At 45.6% G+C, this 21,466-nt stretch overlaps 1 protein-coding gene across 1 annotated transcript in view; it reads right to left on the bottom strand.

Moving 5' to 3' along the window:
* The window catches only part of LOC110489919 (clathrin coat assembly protein AP180), a 75,194-nt gene that overhangs the window by 43,871 nt on the left and 9,857 nt on the right, over positions 1–21,466 (bottom strand). Inside the window, exons 3-5 of the mRNA XM_021562938.3 lie at positions 5,544–5,686; positions 795–870; positions 456–558 (exon numbers count right to left, since the gene is read on the bottom strand). Coding sequence (XP_021418613.3) covers positions 456–558; positions 795–870; positions 5,544–5,686 — 322 coding nt within the window. The remainder of the gene's footprint in view (positions 1–455; positions 559–794; positions 871–5,543; positions 5,687–21,466) is intronic.

Here is a 21,466-nt window from a genome sequence, read left to right as displayed (position 1 = left end):
AAAACTGCACATTTTAGAGTGGCCTTTTATTGTCCCCAGCACATGGTGCACCTGTGTAAGTATCATCCTGTTTAATCAGCTTCTTGATATGCCACACCAGTCAGGTGGATGTATTATTTGGCAAAGGAGAAATGCTGACTAACAGGCATGTAAACAAATTTGTGAACAACATTTGAGAGAAATACGTTTTTTATGCATATGGAACATTTCTGGAATATTTTATTTCACCTCATGAAACAGGGGACCAACACTTTACATCTTGCGTTTTTATATTGTTGTTCGGTATATATGATTCTGAGGGGGTGGGAGGGTGAGGGGTCAAAATATATCTTGTATATTGCAGCTAGACTGTGTGTTTTGCTCTATTTGAAGCTTGATTGTCCTTTTACAAAAGACATAAAGAGAAGAGCAGCACTGATGGAGAGGATAGACAGAGTTATTGAGAGACAACACACCCCTTCTTCACTCTGCCAAAGTCGAAGGACATCTGTCTGTAGGCGAACGCCTTCTCGTTGAGGTACCGGCTGTAGCGTCTGATAAACGTGGACATGTCGTAGCCTGGGGGAGGAACAACAGGCCAATGTCACCTCCACGTCTCCATAGAAACAACACCTCACAGAGTACCATTTCCATCACCCGAGAAACCAGTTTACATGGCCATGGGAGCCCATATTAATCACCATGGACACAGTTTTTACACTGATCACACTGGGTGACAGCTTGACTCGACATCAGAGCTGGTTGTTTGGTAAACCCAATGAGGGAAGGGGCTGCCGGAGCAAGTGTTAACTCACCATGGGAGCCAGTTTTGTCCAGAAAGTTACTGAGGTTGAAGAGGGTGTTCCTGGAGGCAAGGAACTGGAGGAACCTCTGAGGAAGAGAGAGAGAGAGAGAGAGAGAGAGAGAGAGGGAGAGAGGGAGAGAGGGAGAGAGAGAGAGAGAGAGAGAGAGAGAGAGATGGAGAGAGAGAGAGAGATGGAGAGAGAGAGAGAGAGAGATGGAGGGAGGGAGGGAGAGAGAGAGTGAGAGAGATGGAGAGAGAGAGAGAGAGAGAGAGAGAGAGAGAGAGAGAGAAGGGGAGAGAGAGAGAGAGACAATACACACCAGTCAGAGGAGACATGATCAATACACTAAAACAACAAACCAGCTCAACAAATGATTGAGTCTGTTATGCTAAAGAACCAGACATTTTGGCAGTTATTAAAACACATACACATATTAAAACACACACAAACACTCGCACACAAACACACAACTTCAAAAGAGAATTACCTTCAAAGGATTGAATGAGTCACAAAAGGAAATGGATTCGATGTAAATTTCAGAGGAGCTGTTTCATATTATAAACACATAATTGTGTTGAGGAGGAACTGGAATTCATGTGAAAAGCGTGATATGATCGTGCTACAGCTTAATTGATTACAGAGAGCCAACATCAGAGAAAACAGCGCCTGAGTGGGAGGGTGAGAATGAGAATGCTTCAGCTCAAATACAGAATGTATCACCCACTAAACAATAATATATTAATGGCAAATAGGCTTCTATGGAGAAATTGTGAAACATGACAAGAAAATCATACTCTGCACACACACACACACACACACACACACACACACACACACCTATACACATGATATGTGCACGCACACACACATACACACCTGGGTTTTCATTTACACTCTTAATTTACACTCTTAAGCCCAATTTAATGATGTGAAATAAATGAGAGGTCCTCTCTGGGACCGGCAGGTAGCCTAGCGGTTAGAGCGTTGGACCAGTAACTGAAAGGTTGCTGGTTCAAATACCCAAGATGACTATGTGAAAAATCGGCTGAGGTGCCCTTGATCAAGGCACTTAACCCTCATTTGCTCTGGGGGTGCTGTACTACTATGTCTGACCCTATAAAGCAACACATTTCACTGCACCTATCTGGTGTAAAACATACTGTAGTACACGACTTCTTTCAGACAGTGTACAGTCTCATAACAACAGACACACTCCAGACGTTGAGCTAAACCCCACACATCTGTCTCTACACATACAGCTCTGGGAAAATGTATGCTGAGGGTCTGTAAATTCACTGGCCAGCCAAATACACACCCCCACACACAAACATGTACACAGATGCACGCACATACATATACACACACACACTGTGATGAGATTAATAATGGTGGGGGGAAGGGCATATGAATGAAGAGACCTATTCAAAAAGCCAGTAACCCTGTGTCACCAACGGCAACAGAAGTGCACATGTCCTCTTCCCCATTGATTTCTGATCCACAGACACTGAGTTTAATTTCATTATCAGAGTGTGTCTGCTCGACATGATACAGCTCTTTATGATCTCCCTGCATGTGCCTCTCTCTCTCTCTCAATTCAATTCAATTCAAGGGGCTTTATTGGCATAGGAAACGTGTAACATTGCCAAAGCAAGTGAGGTAGATAATATACAAAAGTGAAATTAACAATAAAAATGAACAGTAAACATTACACATACAGAAGTTTCAAAAGAATGAAGACATTACAAATGTCATATTATGTACACTGCTCAAAAAAATAAAGGGAATGAATTAATCTTAATGAAATAATCTTATTAAAGAAAAATACTTTTTTCTTTACATAGTTGAATGTGGTGACAACAAAATCACACAAAAATTATCAATGGAAATCAAATTTATCAACCCATGGTCTGGATTTGGAGTCACACTCAACATTAAAGTGGAAAGCCACACTACAGGCTGATCCAACATTGATGTAATGACCTTAAAACAAGTCAAAATGAGGCTCAGTAGTGTGTGTGGCCTCCACATGCCTGTATGACCTCCCTACAACGCCTGGGCATGCTCCTGATGAGGTGGTGGATGGTCTCCTGAGGGATCTCCTCCCAGACCTGGACTAAAGCATCCGCCAACTCCTGGACAGTCTGTGGTGCAACGTGGCGTTGGTGGATGGAGCGAGACATGATGTCCCAGATGTGCTCAATTGGATTCAGGTCTGGGGAACGAGCGGGCCAGTCCATAGCATCAATGCCTTCCTCTTGCAGGAACTGCTGACACACTCCAGCCACATGAGGTCTAGCATTGTCTTGCATTAGGAGGAACCCAGGGCCAACCACACCAGCATATGGTCTCACAAGGGGTCTGAGGATCGCATCTCGGTACCTAATGGCAGTCAGGCTACCTCTGGCGAGCACATGGAGCTGTGCGGCCCCCCAAAGAAATGCCACCCCACACCATGACTGACCCACCGCCAAACCGGTCATGCTGGAGGATGTTGCAGGCAGCAGAACGTTCTCCACGGCGTCTCCAGACTGTCACGTCTGTCACATGTGCTCAGTGTGAACCTGCTTTCATCTGTGAAGAGCACAGGGCGCCAGTGGCAAATTTGCCAATCTTGGTGTTCTCTGGCAAATGTCAAACGTCCTGCACAGTGTTGGGCTGTAAGCACAACCCCCACCTGTGGACGTCGGGCCCTCATACCACCCTCATGGGGTCTGTTTCTGACCGTTTGAGCAGACACATGCACATTTGTGGCCTGCTGGAGGTCATTTTGCAAGGCTCTGGCAGTGCTCCTCCTGCTCCTCCTTGCACAAAGGCGGAGGTAGCGGTCCTGCTGCTGGGTTGTTGCCCCCATACGGCCTCCTCCACATCTCCTGATGTACTGGCCTGTCTCCTGGTAGCGCCTCCATGCTCTGGACACTACGCTGACAGACACAGCAAACCTTCTTGCCACATCTCGCATTGATGTGCCATCCTGGATGAGCTGGACTACCTGAGCCACTTGTGTGGGTTGTAGACTCCGTCTCATGCTACCACTAGAGTGAAAGCACCGCCAGCATTCAAAAGTGACCAAAACATCAGCCAGGAAGCATAGGAACTGAGAAGTGGTCTGTGGTCCCCACCTGCAGAACCACTCCTTTATTGGGGGTGTCTTGCTAAATGCCTATAATTTCCACCTGTTGTCTATTCCATTTGCACAACAGCATGTGAAATGTATTGTCAATCAGTGTTGCTTCCTAAGTGGACAGTTTGATTTCACAGAAGTGTGATTGACTTGGAGTTACATTGTGTTGTTTAAGTGTTCCCTTTATTTTTTTGAGCAGTGTATATATACAGTGTTGTAACAATGTACAAATGGTTCGGTGGGGTGTGAACAGAGCCCCAGGACCAGCTTGCTTAGGGGACTCTTCTCTAGGTTAATCTCTCTGCAGGTGATGGCTTTGTTATGGAAGGTTTGGGAATTGCTTCATTTTAGGTGGTTGTAGAATTTAACGTCTCTTTTCTGGATTTTGATAATTAGTAGCTATCGGCCTTGTATGGTGTCCCATTTTGTGAAATCTTGGTTGGTGAGCGGACCCCAGACCTCACAACCATAAAGGGCAATGGGCTCTATGACTGATTCAAGTATTTTTTAGCCAGATCTTAATTGGTATGTTGAATTTTATGTTCCTTTTGATTTACCTACCTTGTCTCTCAGATCGTTCACAGCTTTGTGGAAGTTAGCTGTGGAGCTGATGTTTAGGCTCTCTCTCTCTCTCTCTCTCTCTCTCTCTCTCCTACTCTCTCTCTTTCTCTCTCTCTCCCCTCCATCCATTATCTCAGTGTGGTCATAGACAGACTAGACAGGCAGTAAACAGAACATCTGCTTATCTGACTGTGTTACCCCTGGTTGACCCCAGTGACATAACAATGGAGGTCAGGATGAAGGATGGAATTACTGAATACCTAAATGGCTGACTGAACACCTGCTTTTTCCATGACATAGACTGACCAGGGGAATCCAGGTAAAAGCTATCATCCCTTATTGTTGTCACCTGTTAAACCACCTCAATTAGAGATTTTTGAGATCTGCAAATTACATTTTTCAGCGGGATAATTCACGCCCAATGCCACAAGGCTAGGAGTATCCAGGAATGGTTCCAAGACCAAGACAGTGAATTCAGCTTACTGCATTGGCCTGCCCCCGTCACCAGATCTCATTCCAATTGAGCATCTGTGAGATGAGATGGAATGAGCTATTTGGACTAGAGATCGACTATCAACCAACTGTGAGAATCATTGGAGTCAACATGGGCCAGCATCCCTGTGGAATGCTTTAGAGACCTTGTAAAGTCCATGCCCCAATGAATTGAGGCTGTTCTGAGGGCAAAACGGGAGCAACTCAATATTAGGAAGGTGTTCCTAATGTTTTGTTCACTCAGTGTATCCAGACAAACAGGCTTATCATCTAACCTTAAACCCGCCAGAGCAGAAAAAGCTACTGGGTATGCAGGTTTGTGCTCCAGCCCTTCTTTAACACACCCGATTCAGCTAATCAAGGTCTTGATGAGTAGCTGATTACTAGATTATGACATGTCAAAGCAGGGAAAGAGCTAAAGCCTACACACCCAGTACCTCTCCAGGAGGAGGGTTGGCCAACTAAAAACTTGGCATGTCCAATACAACCAAAGTATATAAAAAAAAAGAGCCAATCACATCTCAGCCCTTTTAAATACAGTCCCTCCCATAGGAACAGTAGTGGTGATGCTGGCTTTCACTCACCTCATTGCCAGCGACCATCATGTGATGTGTAGTGATCAGGGCCTTGAACACCACCACCCAGCTGGCATTGGTGGCCCTCTCAAACAACGTGTCCGCCATCTGTGGGATGTTCACATTAGACTCCTTGGTGGCCTCAATCAGGTCTGAGGGAGAATAATGAAGAGAAATACAGTGCTTAATTACATTTTTCCCATACATGTAATGTACAATCCCCATCCATAATCAGGCTTGGTCAATTCGTACCTCGATCAGGTCTGAGCGAACGGCAACAATGAGAGGTTACACACTACAAAACAGGTTACAAAAGGCTACAAATCGGTTACAAACTCTCCCAAGTACTTTACATTGAGTGTAATCTCTGTCATTTTGACAACGTATTTCCCCTCGGCTGTATTGCTTTAACCCAGATCTTCTGCTTCCTGGAAATACTTACATTGGTCCTGAACTGACAGACAGACAGAGCATCTTTTTGTCAATAGTTTCCTTTAATCACCCGGTCACACTGACACAGGCACAGAGGGAGGAGAAGAGAGAGGAATTTCCCTACAATTGTGAGAGAAAGGCATCACTCAGGGCAGAGCTAGAGAGACAGAGAGCCAGAGAGAGTGGTGGTGCCATCTGAGCAGACAGACAGGGTGGGAAATTTCAAGCTGTTCTGCCTCCCCCTCACCAACACAAATCAGCCAACATGTGCTCAGAGAAAATCTATTTACTGTGTCGGGATAGTAAGGAATCGTCAGTCGCGCTTGGTAGTTTTCGGTTACATTCCTCATGTAAATGACTGATATAAACACCTGATGTATGAGATATTGCAGATGAGTTTGCGGCTCAGAAAGAGGGAGGAACTTGCTCTGAGAACAGAAAATAGGTCATAGCTATCAAGTCCTGCATGGGAGAAAAAGTGAGGCACACACAGTACAAAATATCTCTGTCACTCTGCCAACAGACAGAGCAAGCTGAGAGACTGGTACTGCATTTCCCCTTTCGGACTTTACACACCCGAAATTACCAATACAGCCCATCCACGTCCAAAACACTTTTGTCATTTTGATTTGTTGTAATAAGATCTTCCTGCACTCAATAAAGATTTAGAGGCACAATTGAGATGGACAGGAAGGTTGGATATATTTATATAGTGCACAATGAGGCAGCGAGACGGCGGGACGGAGGGCGTGGTAGAGAGAAGGGGGGAGGCAGTGATAGAGAGATGAATAAAGAGGAGAGGGATGCTCTGAAGGCCAGGGTTCTGTCACAGACATGTTACAGTGATGTCTCCCTTCAGCCTTTCAGCATCATTGTATCATCATGAATGGTGTGGACGTCCCCTCCCTGTGAGGTAGGGTGCCTCTTGCGTGTGTATACCAACATATGTTAACCCACACACATACGTATATGTAGGTATTACACATACTCAAGCACGCAGACACACACACGCGCGTGCACCTACACACCTACACACACACCTACACACACACACACACACACACACACACACACACACACACACACACACACACACACACACACACACACACACACACACACACACACACACACACACAGAGAGTGAGAATGATCATCCCTGAGGGATTGATGAGTCAGCAGCCTGTTTCCCACCTCCTCTGTTTCTCTCTCTTTATATGCCTCTCTCGTTCACTCTTTCCTTCTCTCTCAACATACACACACTGAGCCGCACACAAACAGACATAGAAAACACATGGGCAAACACACAATGACCAAGTTAAAACACCGACTCAGATCATCTATACACCAACAAACAGACACATACACACAAACAGAAACCCATGGATACCTCTGGGCCAAAGGCTACGCATAACGTCTGGGGCAATTCTTAGCGGCTAACCAATGGTGACTTCACCTTGACTCCTCACAGAGACCCAAACCAAGCCAGTGACCGATTGTGGTTCAAAGCTGAGTCACCCGGGTGCCTCAAATCTGTGTTACCCCGCTGAGCAAGAGAGCCTTGGAATTCACCAAACCACCACAAATTAAGACTCACAACCGTGCAGGTTGGATAGGATGAAGTTGAATGACAAACAGAGAGGGTCCCCCAGGCATCATTACACTGATAATAAATCCAGCACCGTTAATTACCTGACCTTGCTCTAATCATTGTGGCTAATCCCATTGCCATGTTAGACCAATCCTGCTGCTTCCTCTGGATTATCTGGGCACAGGAAGTAACAAGTGCTGTTCCCAGAGCAACATATCAGAGCACAACAAGTCCAGAGATAGACTATGACGAAGTCTGTTTTTTCTCACATAGACATCAACTATGGTCAGCAGGATCCACATAACGGCCAGAGTGGCCACAATAATACATTACCAGAGATCTACAGATATGAGGGGAGAGAGAGGAAGGTAGAGAGAGATAATTTAAATTAAATGTAGAGAGAGAGAGAGAGAGAGAGAGACAACGGAGAGAGAGAAACAAAAGAGAGGGAGCAGAGAGAGAAAGCAGAGAGATAGAGAGTGAATGGAGAGAGCAGATGGAGAGAGTGAGAAAGAGGAGGAAGAGAGCATAGAGAGAGAGAAAGGGTGGGTTAGAGATGAGGAGAAACGTGACTCAGGGCTGAGCTATTCTGATTGAGATGCTGAGCAGCAGGAACCTCGGCCGGGCAAACAGCAGCCCTGACTCACTGTCTCAGCACAGCTCTCCCTCCCCCTCTCTCAATAATTCATACTGAGAGAGATGAGAAAGAGAGAGATATAGAGAGGGAGAGAGAGAGAGAGAGTGTGTGTGTGTGTGTGTGTGGGTGTGTGAGTGTGTGTGTGTGTATGTAATTATGCACACAGCAATTTCACAAATATCCCATACTCACAAAGTCCCATACGTGTAGCATAGACCCACAAGGGATGTACTCAAACTATGCAAATACAAACACATGAGTATGCACACACAGTCATGCATTCACTTAGACAATGTTGTCATAGCAGCAGTAACACTGCCCTAGTTATTAGGGACTACTTCCATGTAGTGTACCTGCATGAGACAGACAGGGTGAATCACCACCTTGTGACACTCCTGGAGCCAACACAGGAAGGAGGAGGGATCAGATTCCTGTCATGGATCAAATATAATTGCCTAGTTGAAAAAGCCTAGTCATATTGGAATTAAGGAGGAGCAGTCAATGTGACAAGGGTGTTAGTGAAAACTTGAATCTTGTATTTTCTTGAAATCCTACTAATGCCACATTATGGGACCATTTCACTGCCTAAAATTTAAAACATAATCTATTCACTGGGTGGGCACTGAGCTCTTGAGATAATATCGTAAAAAGCCATAAATGAGATTATTCGCCTTGGAAGAAGCAACCAGAGCAGTATGTTATCCGTAGGGAGCCATAGAGGAAGAGCAGTGGCAGCAGTAATTGCAGTGCCAGTTGGGAAAGTGGTGGCAGTAATAGCAGCAGCCTTGGCAGTGATTACGGTAATAGTCACATCCCCATCTCCCCACTGCACCAGACACTACTCAATAGCCCTGTCATTCTGCAGCAGAGAGACAACACATACTCAGATACACACATTTAGTTCAGTTAGTATGTACCTCACGCGCACACACACACACACACAAATATACACGCACACACAAAGATATACACACCCCACACGCGCACACACATTATCACACACACAGACATGTGTAACTAGCTGACTAGCGCAGACAGGGTGTCTGCACAGAAAGGCAATGTTAGCCCGCTGAGCTAAGATGAATGCGCTTTCAGGATTTAGGCAAGGTTATTCATTCACACAAGCATAGGGAAATGCATCTCTACTACTAAACATACACAAACACAGTGCACATACTACACACAGCCCTTCTGCCATATTCATAAAGCCCCACCCCCTGAGGCGTCATCGTGCAGTAGAGCGAGCAGTAGAGGAACATCATGGGTCTGACATAATCTCATCCTCGTGCTGTACGTGAACAAAGGCAATGAGGGGGAGGAATAGGCAGAGAAACCTGTCAGCGTCAAAGATACTACTACTCTACCTCAAATGCATCCATCATCCATCATCCATCCTCCATCATCCATTCTCCATCGCTTACACCAGGGCTCAGTGTGTCAGTCGAATATCCGCAATGCTGACTGGAAAATTGCAATCACACACGCACTCTGCTGCTATTATGCATGACAAGACAGAGAACATCCACGCCCACACTGACAGCAGCATCATCACACTGCCATACTGCCGCTCACACTGACAGCATCATCATCACACTGCCATACTGCCGCTCACGCTGTGCTTTCATCACTTCTTCATCTTTGATGCAAGTGTAGTGTTACAATGTGACTGGAACTTAACATTGAGGTTGCTTACTCAAAGCACAGGTTCAGACAAAGGCTAAACACAGACATGGTGCCTGCAACTCATCCTATGAGCTCTCATTGACACAGCTTTTACTGTAGAGCTATGTACAGTATGTATGTATGTATGTATGTATGTATGTACTGTATGTGTGTGTGTGTGTGTGTGTGTGTGTGTGTGTGTGTGCGTGCGTGCGTGCGTGTGTGTGCGTGTGCGTGTGTGCGTGCGTGCGCGTGCGTGTGTGTGCGTGTGTGTGCGTGCATGTGTGTGTGTTCTATTGACCGATATCGTGTCGGGTCACTGCCAGTGAAAACGATACCACAACACCCTGCCATATGTCCTTGTGCCAAACTCTGAATCGAACAGACCCATTTCATTCATCAATAGCTGAAAGTGATACTGGTGCCACAGGACACAAAAGGGACACACAAAGTCACATGCACACACACAAATAAGCATACATGCATGTGCACACTAACTCACACAGGAAATGTATTGAGTCTTTACTTATAAACGGGTTTAGAGTGCAAATGGGGATGAGCCAAGACCGTTTCCTTGGCAACTAGAAATCTCTCATAAGGTTGCAGTAAAATACTTTTGCAGAACATGTTACAGGTATATTTCCACTGCAACAGTTAACACAGTAGTGCCAGACTACACAATCACATGTTTACCTGATATCTCATGTCCCAATTTACCCCATTCCACATACAGTGCATGACAAAGTGTATCACCAAGTGTATAACATGCAATCAATTGGGCGATACAAATAGATTCGAAAATAAGGATTTCAATATATGCCGTGCCCTCTCTTCAGTATGTCCATATTGACTGGTGTCAGATACACCAGCAAATCAAACCATTAAAGCAAACCATGTAAAAGGTCCTGTTTCTGTGAGTGCTGTAGTATCTGGCATGCACCCTAAGATCATGTTTCACTGCACATGAACGGACCATGAAAGGCCCATGTTATTTATAGACCTCGTCCCCGAGCAGAACAGGTCAAATTATCCAGAAACCCCACTGACCAGCTGATTGCAAGCATGTCAGCTAAGAGAGAACCAGCATAATCCAGAGCAGACAGCGAGAGGAGAGGGACATTGGGGAAAGAGAGACACATTTGAGGAATAAATATGTTACTGTCACTTCCAGAGCACTCTGATTTTAATCCCTTGTGTGTACCACTGTGAATCACGTACTTTATCTCATTCGCAATTTCCATTATTTCGCTCCCTGTACATCCTACTATCCGACACTTACCCTACCCTCACTCCCTAAGCACCATAGTGACCATACATTCAGCCTAACACCTCTCACTAAGCACCCTACATTCATCCTATCCCCATTCCTTTAGCATTCTACACTCAGCCACCCTCTTCCTAAGCACCCTACACTCAGCCTACTCTCTCTCCCTAAGCACCCTGCACTCAGCCTACTCTCTTTCCCTAAGCATCCAACACTCTGTCTACTCCCACTTCCTACATGCCCTACTATCCCTTCACTCCCGGGGGGAGTCTAAATCTGTCATGTATTGTCATGTTGTGTCTTGTTCCTGTTCTTTCTCTTCACCCTGTCTCCCTCTGCTGGTCGTATTGGGTTGCCTTCTCTTCCCCTCCTTCCCCCAGCTGTTCCTTGTCTTCTCTAACTACCTCGTTCACCCTTTTCCCACCTGTTCCCTTTTTCCCTCTGATTGGGTCTCTATTTCTCTCTCTGTTCCTGCTTCTGTCTTTGTCAGATTCTCGTTTGAGTTTCTCATGCCAGAACCAAACTATCGTCTTGTTTGCTTCAACCTTGTCCTGTCCTGTCGGAATCTGCCTGTTCATCTGAGGCTACGTGTGATCAGGTACCTCTGTCCTCTACAACCCAGCTAATCCCCTCTGCTGCTAGAAGAGGACTCTAACCCAGCTATTCTCCTCTGCTGCTAGAAGGGGAACTCTTCTGTGATATTCAGAAGGACTTTATGTTTCATTTGTCGCCCTCTCTGCGGGTTGTTTATTTTGCCATCATATCCATTTGAAGAGGATCTATGTCTTACCTGTGTTTCGACATTAAAGAACTCTGTTTTTGTTAAACCGCTTTTGGGTCCTCAATCACGTGCATGACAAAATCAGTCCTGTCTCTTCCTCCCCCTTCTCCATCCCCATGGGGCTGCCCTGCCCCGGGTTCCCTCCTAGGTGCTTGTAGCAGTGCCCTGGGAGCAAAGTGGTGAGGCTGCGGGGTGAATAAACAGGAAACACAAGCGTCCCTGCATTATTGAAGCCCTGCTTGTGACGAGACAGACAGTGAGACACAGCCCACCCATCACTGCTGTGTGCAGGTTAGGAAAGGGAGGCCCACCTGGATGTTGGCTAGGAGCTGTGCCCTCATACAGGAGAGAAAATTGTAACGTCTTTTAGCTTAGCGGGCTAACACAGTTCTTTAGCAGGCTAACACAGTCTTTAGCTCAGCAGGCTGACACAGTCTTTAGCTCAGCTCAGCGGCTTAACAATTTTTAGCGGAGCAAGCTAACACAGTCTCAAACATAGTATTTAGCTCAGCGGGCAAACAAAGTATTTAGCTCAGCAGACTAATACAGTTTTAAGCTCAGCAGGCTAATACAGTTTTTAGCTCAGCAGGCTAATACAGTTTTTAGCTCAGCAGGCTAACACAGTCTTGTGGCATGGAGACATCCTGGGTTTGTGCGCTGATCAGTCACAGAAGCAGCAAAACAACTATTTGTCATAGGCCTACTGGTCTATATGTGTGGTAGAGCAGTAGATCATGTTTCAATGGGATTTCAGAATGACTGAGAACACATACAGTTTGTGAAAGTATTCACCCCCGTTGGAATTGTTCCTATTTTGTTGCCTTACATCCTGGAATTAACATTTATTTTGGGGGGGGGGGGGGTTGTATCATTTGATTTACACAACATGCCTACCACTTTGATTATGCAAAAAACTGAAAACTTGAGCGTGCATGACTATTCACCCACCCTAACTCAATACTTTGTCGAGCCACCTTTTGCAGCAATTACAGCTGCAAGTCTCTTGGGGTATGTCTCAATAAGCTTGGCATATCTAGAAACTGGGATTTTTGCCCATTCTTCAAGGCAAAACTGCTCCAGCTCCTTCAAGTTGGATGTGTTCCGTTGATGTACAGCAATCTATGAGTAATACCACAGGTTCTCAATTGGATTGAGGTCTGGGCTTTGACTAGGCCATTCCAAGATATTTAAATGTTTCTTAAACCACTCAAGTGTTGCTTTAGCAGTATAATTATGGTCATTGTTCTGCTGGAAGGTGAATCTCCGTCCCAGTCTCAAATCTCTGGAAGACTGAAACAGGCTTCCCTCAAGAATTTCCCAGTATTTAGCGCCATTAATCATTCCTTCAATTCTGACCTGTTTCCCAGTCCCTGCGGATGAAAAACATCCCCACAGCATGATGCTGTCACCACCATGTTTCACTGTGGGGATGGTGTTCTCGGGGTGATGAGAGGTATTGAGTTTGCGCCAGACATAGCGTTTTCCTTGATGGCCAAAAAGCTCAATTTTAGTCTCATCTGACCAGAGTACCTTCTTCCATATGTTTTGGGAGTCTCCCAAAACATTTGCAGCTCATTCAGGGTTATCTTTGGTCTCTTTGTTGCCTCTCTGATTAATGCCCTCCTTGCCTAGTTCATAAGTTTTGGTGGGCGGCTCTCTCTTGGCAGGTTTGTTGTGGTGCCATATTCTTTAAATTTTTTAATAATGGATTTAATGGTGCTCCGTTGGATGTTCAAAATTCCAGATATTTTATTATAACCCAACCCTGATATGTACTTCTGCACAACTTTGTCCCTGACCTGTTTAGAGAGCTCCTTGGTCGTCATGGTGCCACGTGCCTGGCGGTGCCCCTTGCTTAGTGGTGTTGCAGACTCTGGGGCCTTTCGGAACAGGTGTATTTATACTGAGATCATGTGACACTTAGACTGCAAACAAGTGGACTTTATTTAACTAATTGTGTGACTTCTGAAAGTAATTGGTTGCACCAGATCTTATTTAGGTGCTTCATAGCAAAGGGGGTGAATACATACGGACGCACCACTTTTCCGTTTTTTATTTGGGGGAATTTTTTGAAACAAGTAATTTTTTTCATTTCACTTCACCAATTTGGACTATTTTGTGTATATCCATTACATGAAATCCAAATTGAAATCCATTTAAATTACAGGTTGTAATACAACAAAATAGGAAAAATACCAATGGGGATTGTCACGCCCTGACCGTAGAGATCCTTTTATTCTGTATGTTTGTTTGGTCAGGGTGTGACTCGGGTGGGAAAGTCTATGCTTTCTGTTTTTTTGTTTTTGGCCGGATATGATTCTCAATCAGAGACAGCTGTCTATCGTTATCTCTGATTGGGAATCATATTCAGGCAGCCTTTTTTCCTTTTCTCATTTGTGGGTTGTTGTCTTTGTTAGTGGCATGTATAGCCTTACAGAGCTTCACGTTCGTTTTGTTGTTTATTGTTTTGTTGGCAACATTTAAAATAAAAGAATGTACACTTACCACGCTGCACCTTGGTCAGGTAATTTCCTTGACGACGATCGTGACAGAACAACCCACCACAAACGGACCAAGCGACGTGACCAGGAGGAGCAGACAGGGTGGACATGGGAAGACATTCTGGAAGGAAAGGGATCCTGGACGTGGGAGGAGATCCTGGCTGGAAAGGATCGCCTGCTGTGGAAGCAGGTGGAAGCAGCGAGGAAGGCGGAAGCAGCTAGTAAAGGGGCCCAGCGTTACACAGGGTCACGGCTGGCAAGGAAGACCGGGAGGACATTCCAAAAAGAAAATTGGGGGGTCACACGGGGAGGTTGGCGGAGCTAACTCCCCGTGCTCACGGTAGGGAGCGTGGTACTGGTCAGGCACCGTGTTATGCGGTGAAGCGCACGGTGTCTCCAGTGCGCGTTCACAGCCTGGTGCGCTCTGAGCCAGCTCTCTGCATGTGTCGTGCTAGAGTGGGCATCCAGCCAGGATGGATTGTGCCAGCACAGCGCTCCTTGTCTCCGGTGAGAGTCCTGTGCCTGCTCCAAGAACCAGGCCTCCAGTATGTCTCCCAAGGCTGGTGAGTCCTGTGCCTACTCCACGGGCCAGTCCGGGGCCTGCAGAGAGGGTCCCCAGTCCGGGGCCTACAGAGAGGGTTTCCAGTCCGGGGCCTGCAGCGAGGATTCCCAGTCCGGGGCCTGCAGCGAGGGTCCCCAGTCCAGGGCCTGCAACGAGGGTCCACAGTCCGGGGCCTGCAGCGAGGGTTTCCAGTCTGGTGCCTGCTCCATGGGCCAGTACGGGGCCTGCAGCGAGGGTCCCCAGTCCGGGGCCTGCAGAGAGGGTCCCCAGTCAGGGGCCTGCAGCGAGGGTCCCCAGTCCGGGGCCTGCAGAGAGGGTCCCCAGTCCGGGGCCTGCAGCGAGGGTTTCCAGTCCGGGGCCTTTAGCGAGGGTTCCCAGTCCGGGGCCTGTAGCGAGGGTCCCCAGTCCAGGGCCTGCAACGAGGGTCCACAGTCCGGGGCCTGCAGCGAGGGTTTCCAGTCTGGTGCCTGCTCCATGGGCCAGTACGGGGCCTGCATTGAGGGTCCCCAGTCCGGGGCCTGCAGAGAGGGTCCCCAGTCCGGGCCTGCAGCGAGGGTCCACAGTCCTGTGCTTGCTCCACGGGCCAGTCCGGGGCCTGCAGCGAGGAGGGTTCCCAGTCCGGGGCCTGCAGCGAGGGTCCCCAGTCCTGTGCTTGCTCCACGGGCCAGTCCGGGGCCTGCAGCGAGGGTCCCCAGTCCGGGGCCTGCTCCACGGGCCAGTCCGGGGCCTGCAGCGAGGAGGGTCCCCAGTCCAGGGCCTGCGGCGAGGGTCCCCAGTCTGGGGCCTGCTACGAGGAAACCCAGTCCAGGGCCTGCGGCGAGGGTCCCCAGTCCGGGGCCTCTAGTGGTGTGGGGGCTGTGCTTTGGCAAAGTGGGTGGGGTTATATCCTTCCTGTTTGGCCCTGTCCGGGGGTATCATCGGATGGGGCCACAGTGTCTCCTGACCCCTCCTGTCTCAGCCTCCAGTATTTATGCTGCAGTAGTTTGTGTCGGGGGGCTAGGGTCAGTTTGTTATATCTGGAGTACTTCTCCTGTCCTATCCGGTGTCCTGTGTGAATTTAAGTATGCTCTCTCTAATTCTCTCTTTCTCTCTTTCTTTCTCTCACTTGGAGGACCTGAGCCCTAGGACCATGCCTCAGGACTACCTGGCATGATGACTCCTTGCTGTCCCCAGTCCACCTGGCCGTGCTGCTGCTCCAGTTTCAACTGTTCTGCCTGTGATTATTATTATTTGACCATACTGGTCATTTAGGAACATTTTAACATCTTGGCCATGTTCTGTTATAATCTCCACCCGGCACAGCCAGAAGAGGACTGAACATCCCCACATAGCCTGGTTTCTTCCTAGGTTTTGGCCTTTCTAGGGAGTTTTTCACCGTGCTTCTACACCTGCATTGCTTGCTGTTTGGGGTTTTCGGCTGGGTTTCTGTACAGCACTTTGAGATATCAGCTGATGTACGAAGGGCTATATAAATAAATTTGATTTGATTTAATGACCTGCACCAAAGTTAGATTAGGATATAGGCCAAGGACTAGATTAAATGTATTTGTACTACTACTTTTTTGCTACTACTTTTAGTCTTCAAATATCTGGTTGTTTAGTACACTACCTTAGTACACTACTCTCCAGTAGGTGTACCAAAACAGTAGGTGTACCAAAATATTTAAGGGCATTTTCTCAATAGTGGCATTACAAGTTTATTAACTTTCAAAGCAGAATAACTTTCCCATTGTTCCTCAACTGCAGTGTACGATATACTATTTTCTATCTCTGACTAATTTTATCCAAAAATCCAAATCCAAAAACACAATTTCCAATTTTGCTAAATGGGACCAAATCCAGGTGGTGGGTTACATATCTGCTGCCACCTCTCACCTCCTCCCCTGTGCCCTCCAACCCCTACTACTACATAAAACCTGTTAATTGGAATGACTGTTGATTTAGATTTAGGCAGTGCAGGTGATAATTAACAGTGCTGGTGATAATTAACACCCCCCACACACACACACACACACAGAGAGATGGGTATTCTGCTGCAAATGCCTGTCGGATGTCATGTTAGAATATATATGTGTTGTTATGTATGTGTTTTGGTGTGTGTACGTGCATGCGTGTGTGTCCACAGCCCTGATCATGACTCATTTACACTCAAACAGCTGTTGTAGCAGGGCAAGAGGATGGAAGCCATATTGTTTAAATTGCATTGGATAAAGATGGTGGTCCTTATGAGCAGCAGGGTAGCAGGTCTCTTCCTTCTGAACCATCTAATTTGGCTATTATCCAAATCCTGCCAGTGCACTACCTCCCTCTGGGCTGAGGCTAAGGCTGTTCTTCTCATCTTACTGGGGTCTTAACCTTTGAAGTCAGTATGAAAACGATCCGTTTTTCTGACCATAGGGACCAAAAAGCACGGTAGAAGCCAGAATCCCAACATGGCCACAATAATAAGTTGATGTGAGAGTCATGAAGAGGTTAAACGTTTCCCAAGACTTGTGCCCAGGCAGCTGGGGGCCATGACTGGCATAGACACACAAAGCTGGGCTTCTTAATCCATAGCGTCCCTATACAGTTGTGTTCTCTATCCCCTTCCACACAACGAGAACTTGGCAGGAGAACGTACTTAGCATTCACACATAAGCAGTGTAACAGCTCTAAGATTGCTGGAGCCTGCACTGAAGACACAAGCGGGCCCTGTCGAGCCCCCATCAAGAGTGTTGAAAGATGTTAAAGCACCTCCTTGCTGTTCAGCTGTAATGATCACAATTCTAAAATAATTAACGCATGGATCTTTCACACAGGTGTCTCCAATCCCCTGCTAAGATGAGAGCTGACCTGACATCTTACTCTTTTCATGGCTTTCGATGTAAGCTGTGGTGTGAAGCTACACCATCTTCTAGGTGTGAAGGTGTGGTCTGAGGAATCCTGACTGACAAACGGACCATTATAGTCTACTGTGTTGTCTGGCAGGAGGAAGACCCATTTCTGATCAGAGTCATGTTCTCAAGAGAGAAACATTTTTGAAATAGGGAGATTTTAAATGAAAAATATTACTTTACAAAATGTTTTGCTACAGAGTGCCCTACTGAACATGACCCAAGTGATCTAGTTCAGCAACTACACTGGTGTCCTATTACACTACTACTGTATTATGTCTAGTGAAATCCCTTGTCCAGTGAGGGTTGGACACCTGAGAGAGTTTGGAGGTTCTCTCTCCTCACTGCAGCACACTACTAGCACTGCATAATTTCACTCTCTACTGGGAGAGAATGAATATGGGTGGGGTAAGGATGATTCCCGCTTATGGATCAGCATGGAAAGCTTACAGGCCTGGTGTTTGACGATATCACACTCACGAAATCACCATGGAAACATACCGGGGACACAGAGTCTTCAAATGAAAAAGACATGAGAGAACTTTCAGCTTTTTAGATGGCACCACTCTATATCCAGAAAAACTATTCCTTATCTCAAGATAACACATAGATAACAACATTAAGTGTGCTTCGGTGTACCTCAATCAGGCAAGAACATTCTGAATGAATATCAATTTCCAGTCCTCCTCTAGCCGATGGGGAAGCCTTGATGAACAAGACTTGGAAGGACAGCATCACAACTAGTTAGAAATGAACAATAAAACAGTAGGATCCCCATTTTGCTCAAAAATCTTGTGTATTTCCTTTTTTTCTCTCAATTATTGAAGTCTGAGAGGAAAATGTGCTGGATGCAAAAGTTATTAAATTCATAATGTTGTTAGATCTAATAATGTTTTTGTGAGGGGTTCAGATCACAGACCTGCAATAATATAAAAAAAATTACATATATAAAAAAAATGAAAAATAATTTTAAAAAGGATCTATATTATTTGTCTTGTCTGTCCCATCTACCCCGCCCCTCCTCCTTCTTTGTAGGTGACACCATTTTCTATTTCCCCCCCTCCCCCTCCCAATTGTTTGTGGGACCAAGGCACACGTGAATAGAATCAGCCTGTATCCATCAATATTCTATACTGACATTCAAAATACAAATGATCAATTCAAACAATTCTACATTTTTGACTACTCTATTGAATGTATCTAATGTTGTTTCCTTGGCGCTGTTCACACGAGCTATGGAGAGCTGCAGTGAAAGATCATCAAGGAAGTTTTGTAGCCATTGCGTTATGCTGAGGTTATGTGGAGGCTTGCATCTGGTCATTAACATTCTTTTTGCCCCAGTCAGTCCAGACAACCATACTCGTTTCTGGGGTACCGTGAAAGTCAGTGAAGAGTCATCTTCAACAATAAAATACTGGAGAGATGGGGAAAAGGCAGCACCAACTATTCTCGACACAGACTTGGCGACCTGGGACCAAAAGGTCTTCATACTGGGGCAGTCCCACATCATGTGCATGTAGGTACCAAAACTCAGTGAGTTTATGGAATGGTGTTCATAAGTGCACATAGCAGTTCTTAAATGCAAATGTAAAAAAAAAAAAAAATGACACACCAAATGAAACATATTTTTTTTAGGTCATGAAAGGATAATAAACCTTCATCATTCATTATGTCTGAAAATGTATGAGTTGTTTGTTCAGACCGTTGTTTAAAAATAATAGGTTTCCTTCCCAAAGGTAGGGAGCTATTTCTAAATATTGGTGTTTGGGTATGCCATTGCACTTTCCAATTACCCAGTTCTTCGATTTGTTGCCAGGTCTATATTGTGTGGGAGATTATTGGTCCTAAATGAGTATGGCACAATTTAGGAGATGAGGAAGAGAATAGTATCTCTCAGTGTGAATGGTGACACTATATTTTCCTCAATTTCCAACCAAGAAATACATTTATCTTGATCAAATATGTCAAGAGGGCTTCTTAAAGAAAAACTAACAGGTCTGTGAGAGTCGTAATTCTTACTGGTTGGTAGGTGATCAAATACTTATGTCATGCAATAAAATGCAAATGAATTACTTAAAAATCATAGAATGTGATTTTCTGGATTTTTGTTTTAGATTCCGTCTCTCACAGTTGAAGTGTACCTATGTGTACCTAAAAATTACAGACCTCTACATGCTTTGTAAGTAGGAAAACCTGCAAAATCGGCAGTGTGTCAAATACTTGTTCTCCCCACTGTAGTTACTCTTAAGAGATGAGAGAACCTTCCTGAAAAACAACCATCTCTGCAGCACTCCACCAATCAGGTATTTATGGTAGAGTGGCCAGACAAAAGCCACTCCTCAGTAAAAAAGCACATGACAGCCCACTTGGAGATTACCAAAAGGCACCTAAAGGACTCTCAGACCATGAGAAATAAGATTCTCTGGTCTGATGAAACCAAGATTGAACTATTTGGCCTGAATGCCAAGCGTCACGTCTGGAGGAAACCTGGCACCATCCCTACGGTGAAGTATGGTGGTGGCAGCATCATGCTGTGAGGATGTTTTTCAGTGGCAGGGACTGGAAGACTAGTCAGGATCGAGGGAAAGATGAAAAGAGCAAAGTACAGAGAGATCCTTGATGAAAACCTGCTCCAGAGGGCTCAGGACTTCAGACTCGGGCAAAGGTTCACCTTACAACAGGACAATGACCCTAAGCACACAGCCAAGACTTCCGCATAAGCCTCTGAATGTCCTTGAGTGGCCCAGCCAGAGCCCGGACTTGAAAACGATCTAACATCTCTGGATAGACCTGAAAATAGATGTGCAGCGAAGCTCCCCATCCAACCTGACAGAGCTTGAGAGGATCTTCAGAGAAGAATGGGAGAAACTCCCCAAATACGGGTGTGCCAAGCTTGTAGCGTCATATGCAAGAAGACTCAAGGCTGTAATCACATCCAAAGGTGCTTCAACAAAGTACTGAGTAAAGGGTTTAAATGCTTACATAAATGTGATATTTTTTAATTAATTTTTTTGACCCAAAAATGTAAACCCTGTTTTTGCTTTGTCATTATTGTCACGTCTGTTCCTCTCCTCCCCTCCGGTGTACGACGTAGCCAGAGTACTAACCACCGGTCCTGGGATTCATCATTACGCACAGCTGGCACTCATCATTACGCGCAACTGTGAATCATTATGATTCACACCTGGACTCCATTATCTTCATAATTTCCTCCCCTTTATATGTCACTCTCCCAGGTCCACTCACCAGTTGGTATTGTTCTTTTTTATTTTTATTTTACCTTTATTTAACCAGGTAGGCAAGTTGAGAACAAGTTCTCATTTACAATTGCGACCTGGCCAAGATAAAGCAAAGCAGTTCGACAGATACAACAACACAGAGTTACACATGGAGTAAAACAAACATACAGTCAATAATAAAGTATAAACAAGTCTATATACAATGTGAGCAAATGAGGTGAGAAGGGAGGTAAAGGCAAAAAAGGCCTTGGTGGCAAGGTAAATACAATATAGCAAGTAAAACACTGGAATGGTAGTTTTGCAATGGAAGAATGTGCAAAGTAGAAATAAAAATAATGGGGTGCAAAGGAGCAAAATAAATAAATAAATTAAATACAGTTGGGAAAGAGG

This window comes from Oncorhynchus mykiss, chromosome 2, assembly GCF_057628025.1.
Source record: "Oncorhynchus mykiss isolate SJ-2025 chromosome 2, ASM5762802v1, whole genome shotgun sequence".
In the NCBI taxonomy this organism is placed as follows: domain Eukaryota; kingdom Metazoa; phylum Chordata; class Actinopteri; order Salmoniformes; family Salmonidae; genus Oncorhynchus; species Oncorhynchus mykiss.
The sequence above is the reverse complement of the archived record's forward strand: the minus strand, read 5'-3'. Positions and strand labels throughout refer to the sequence as shown.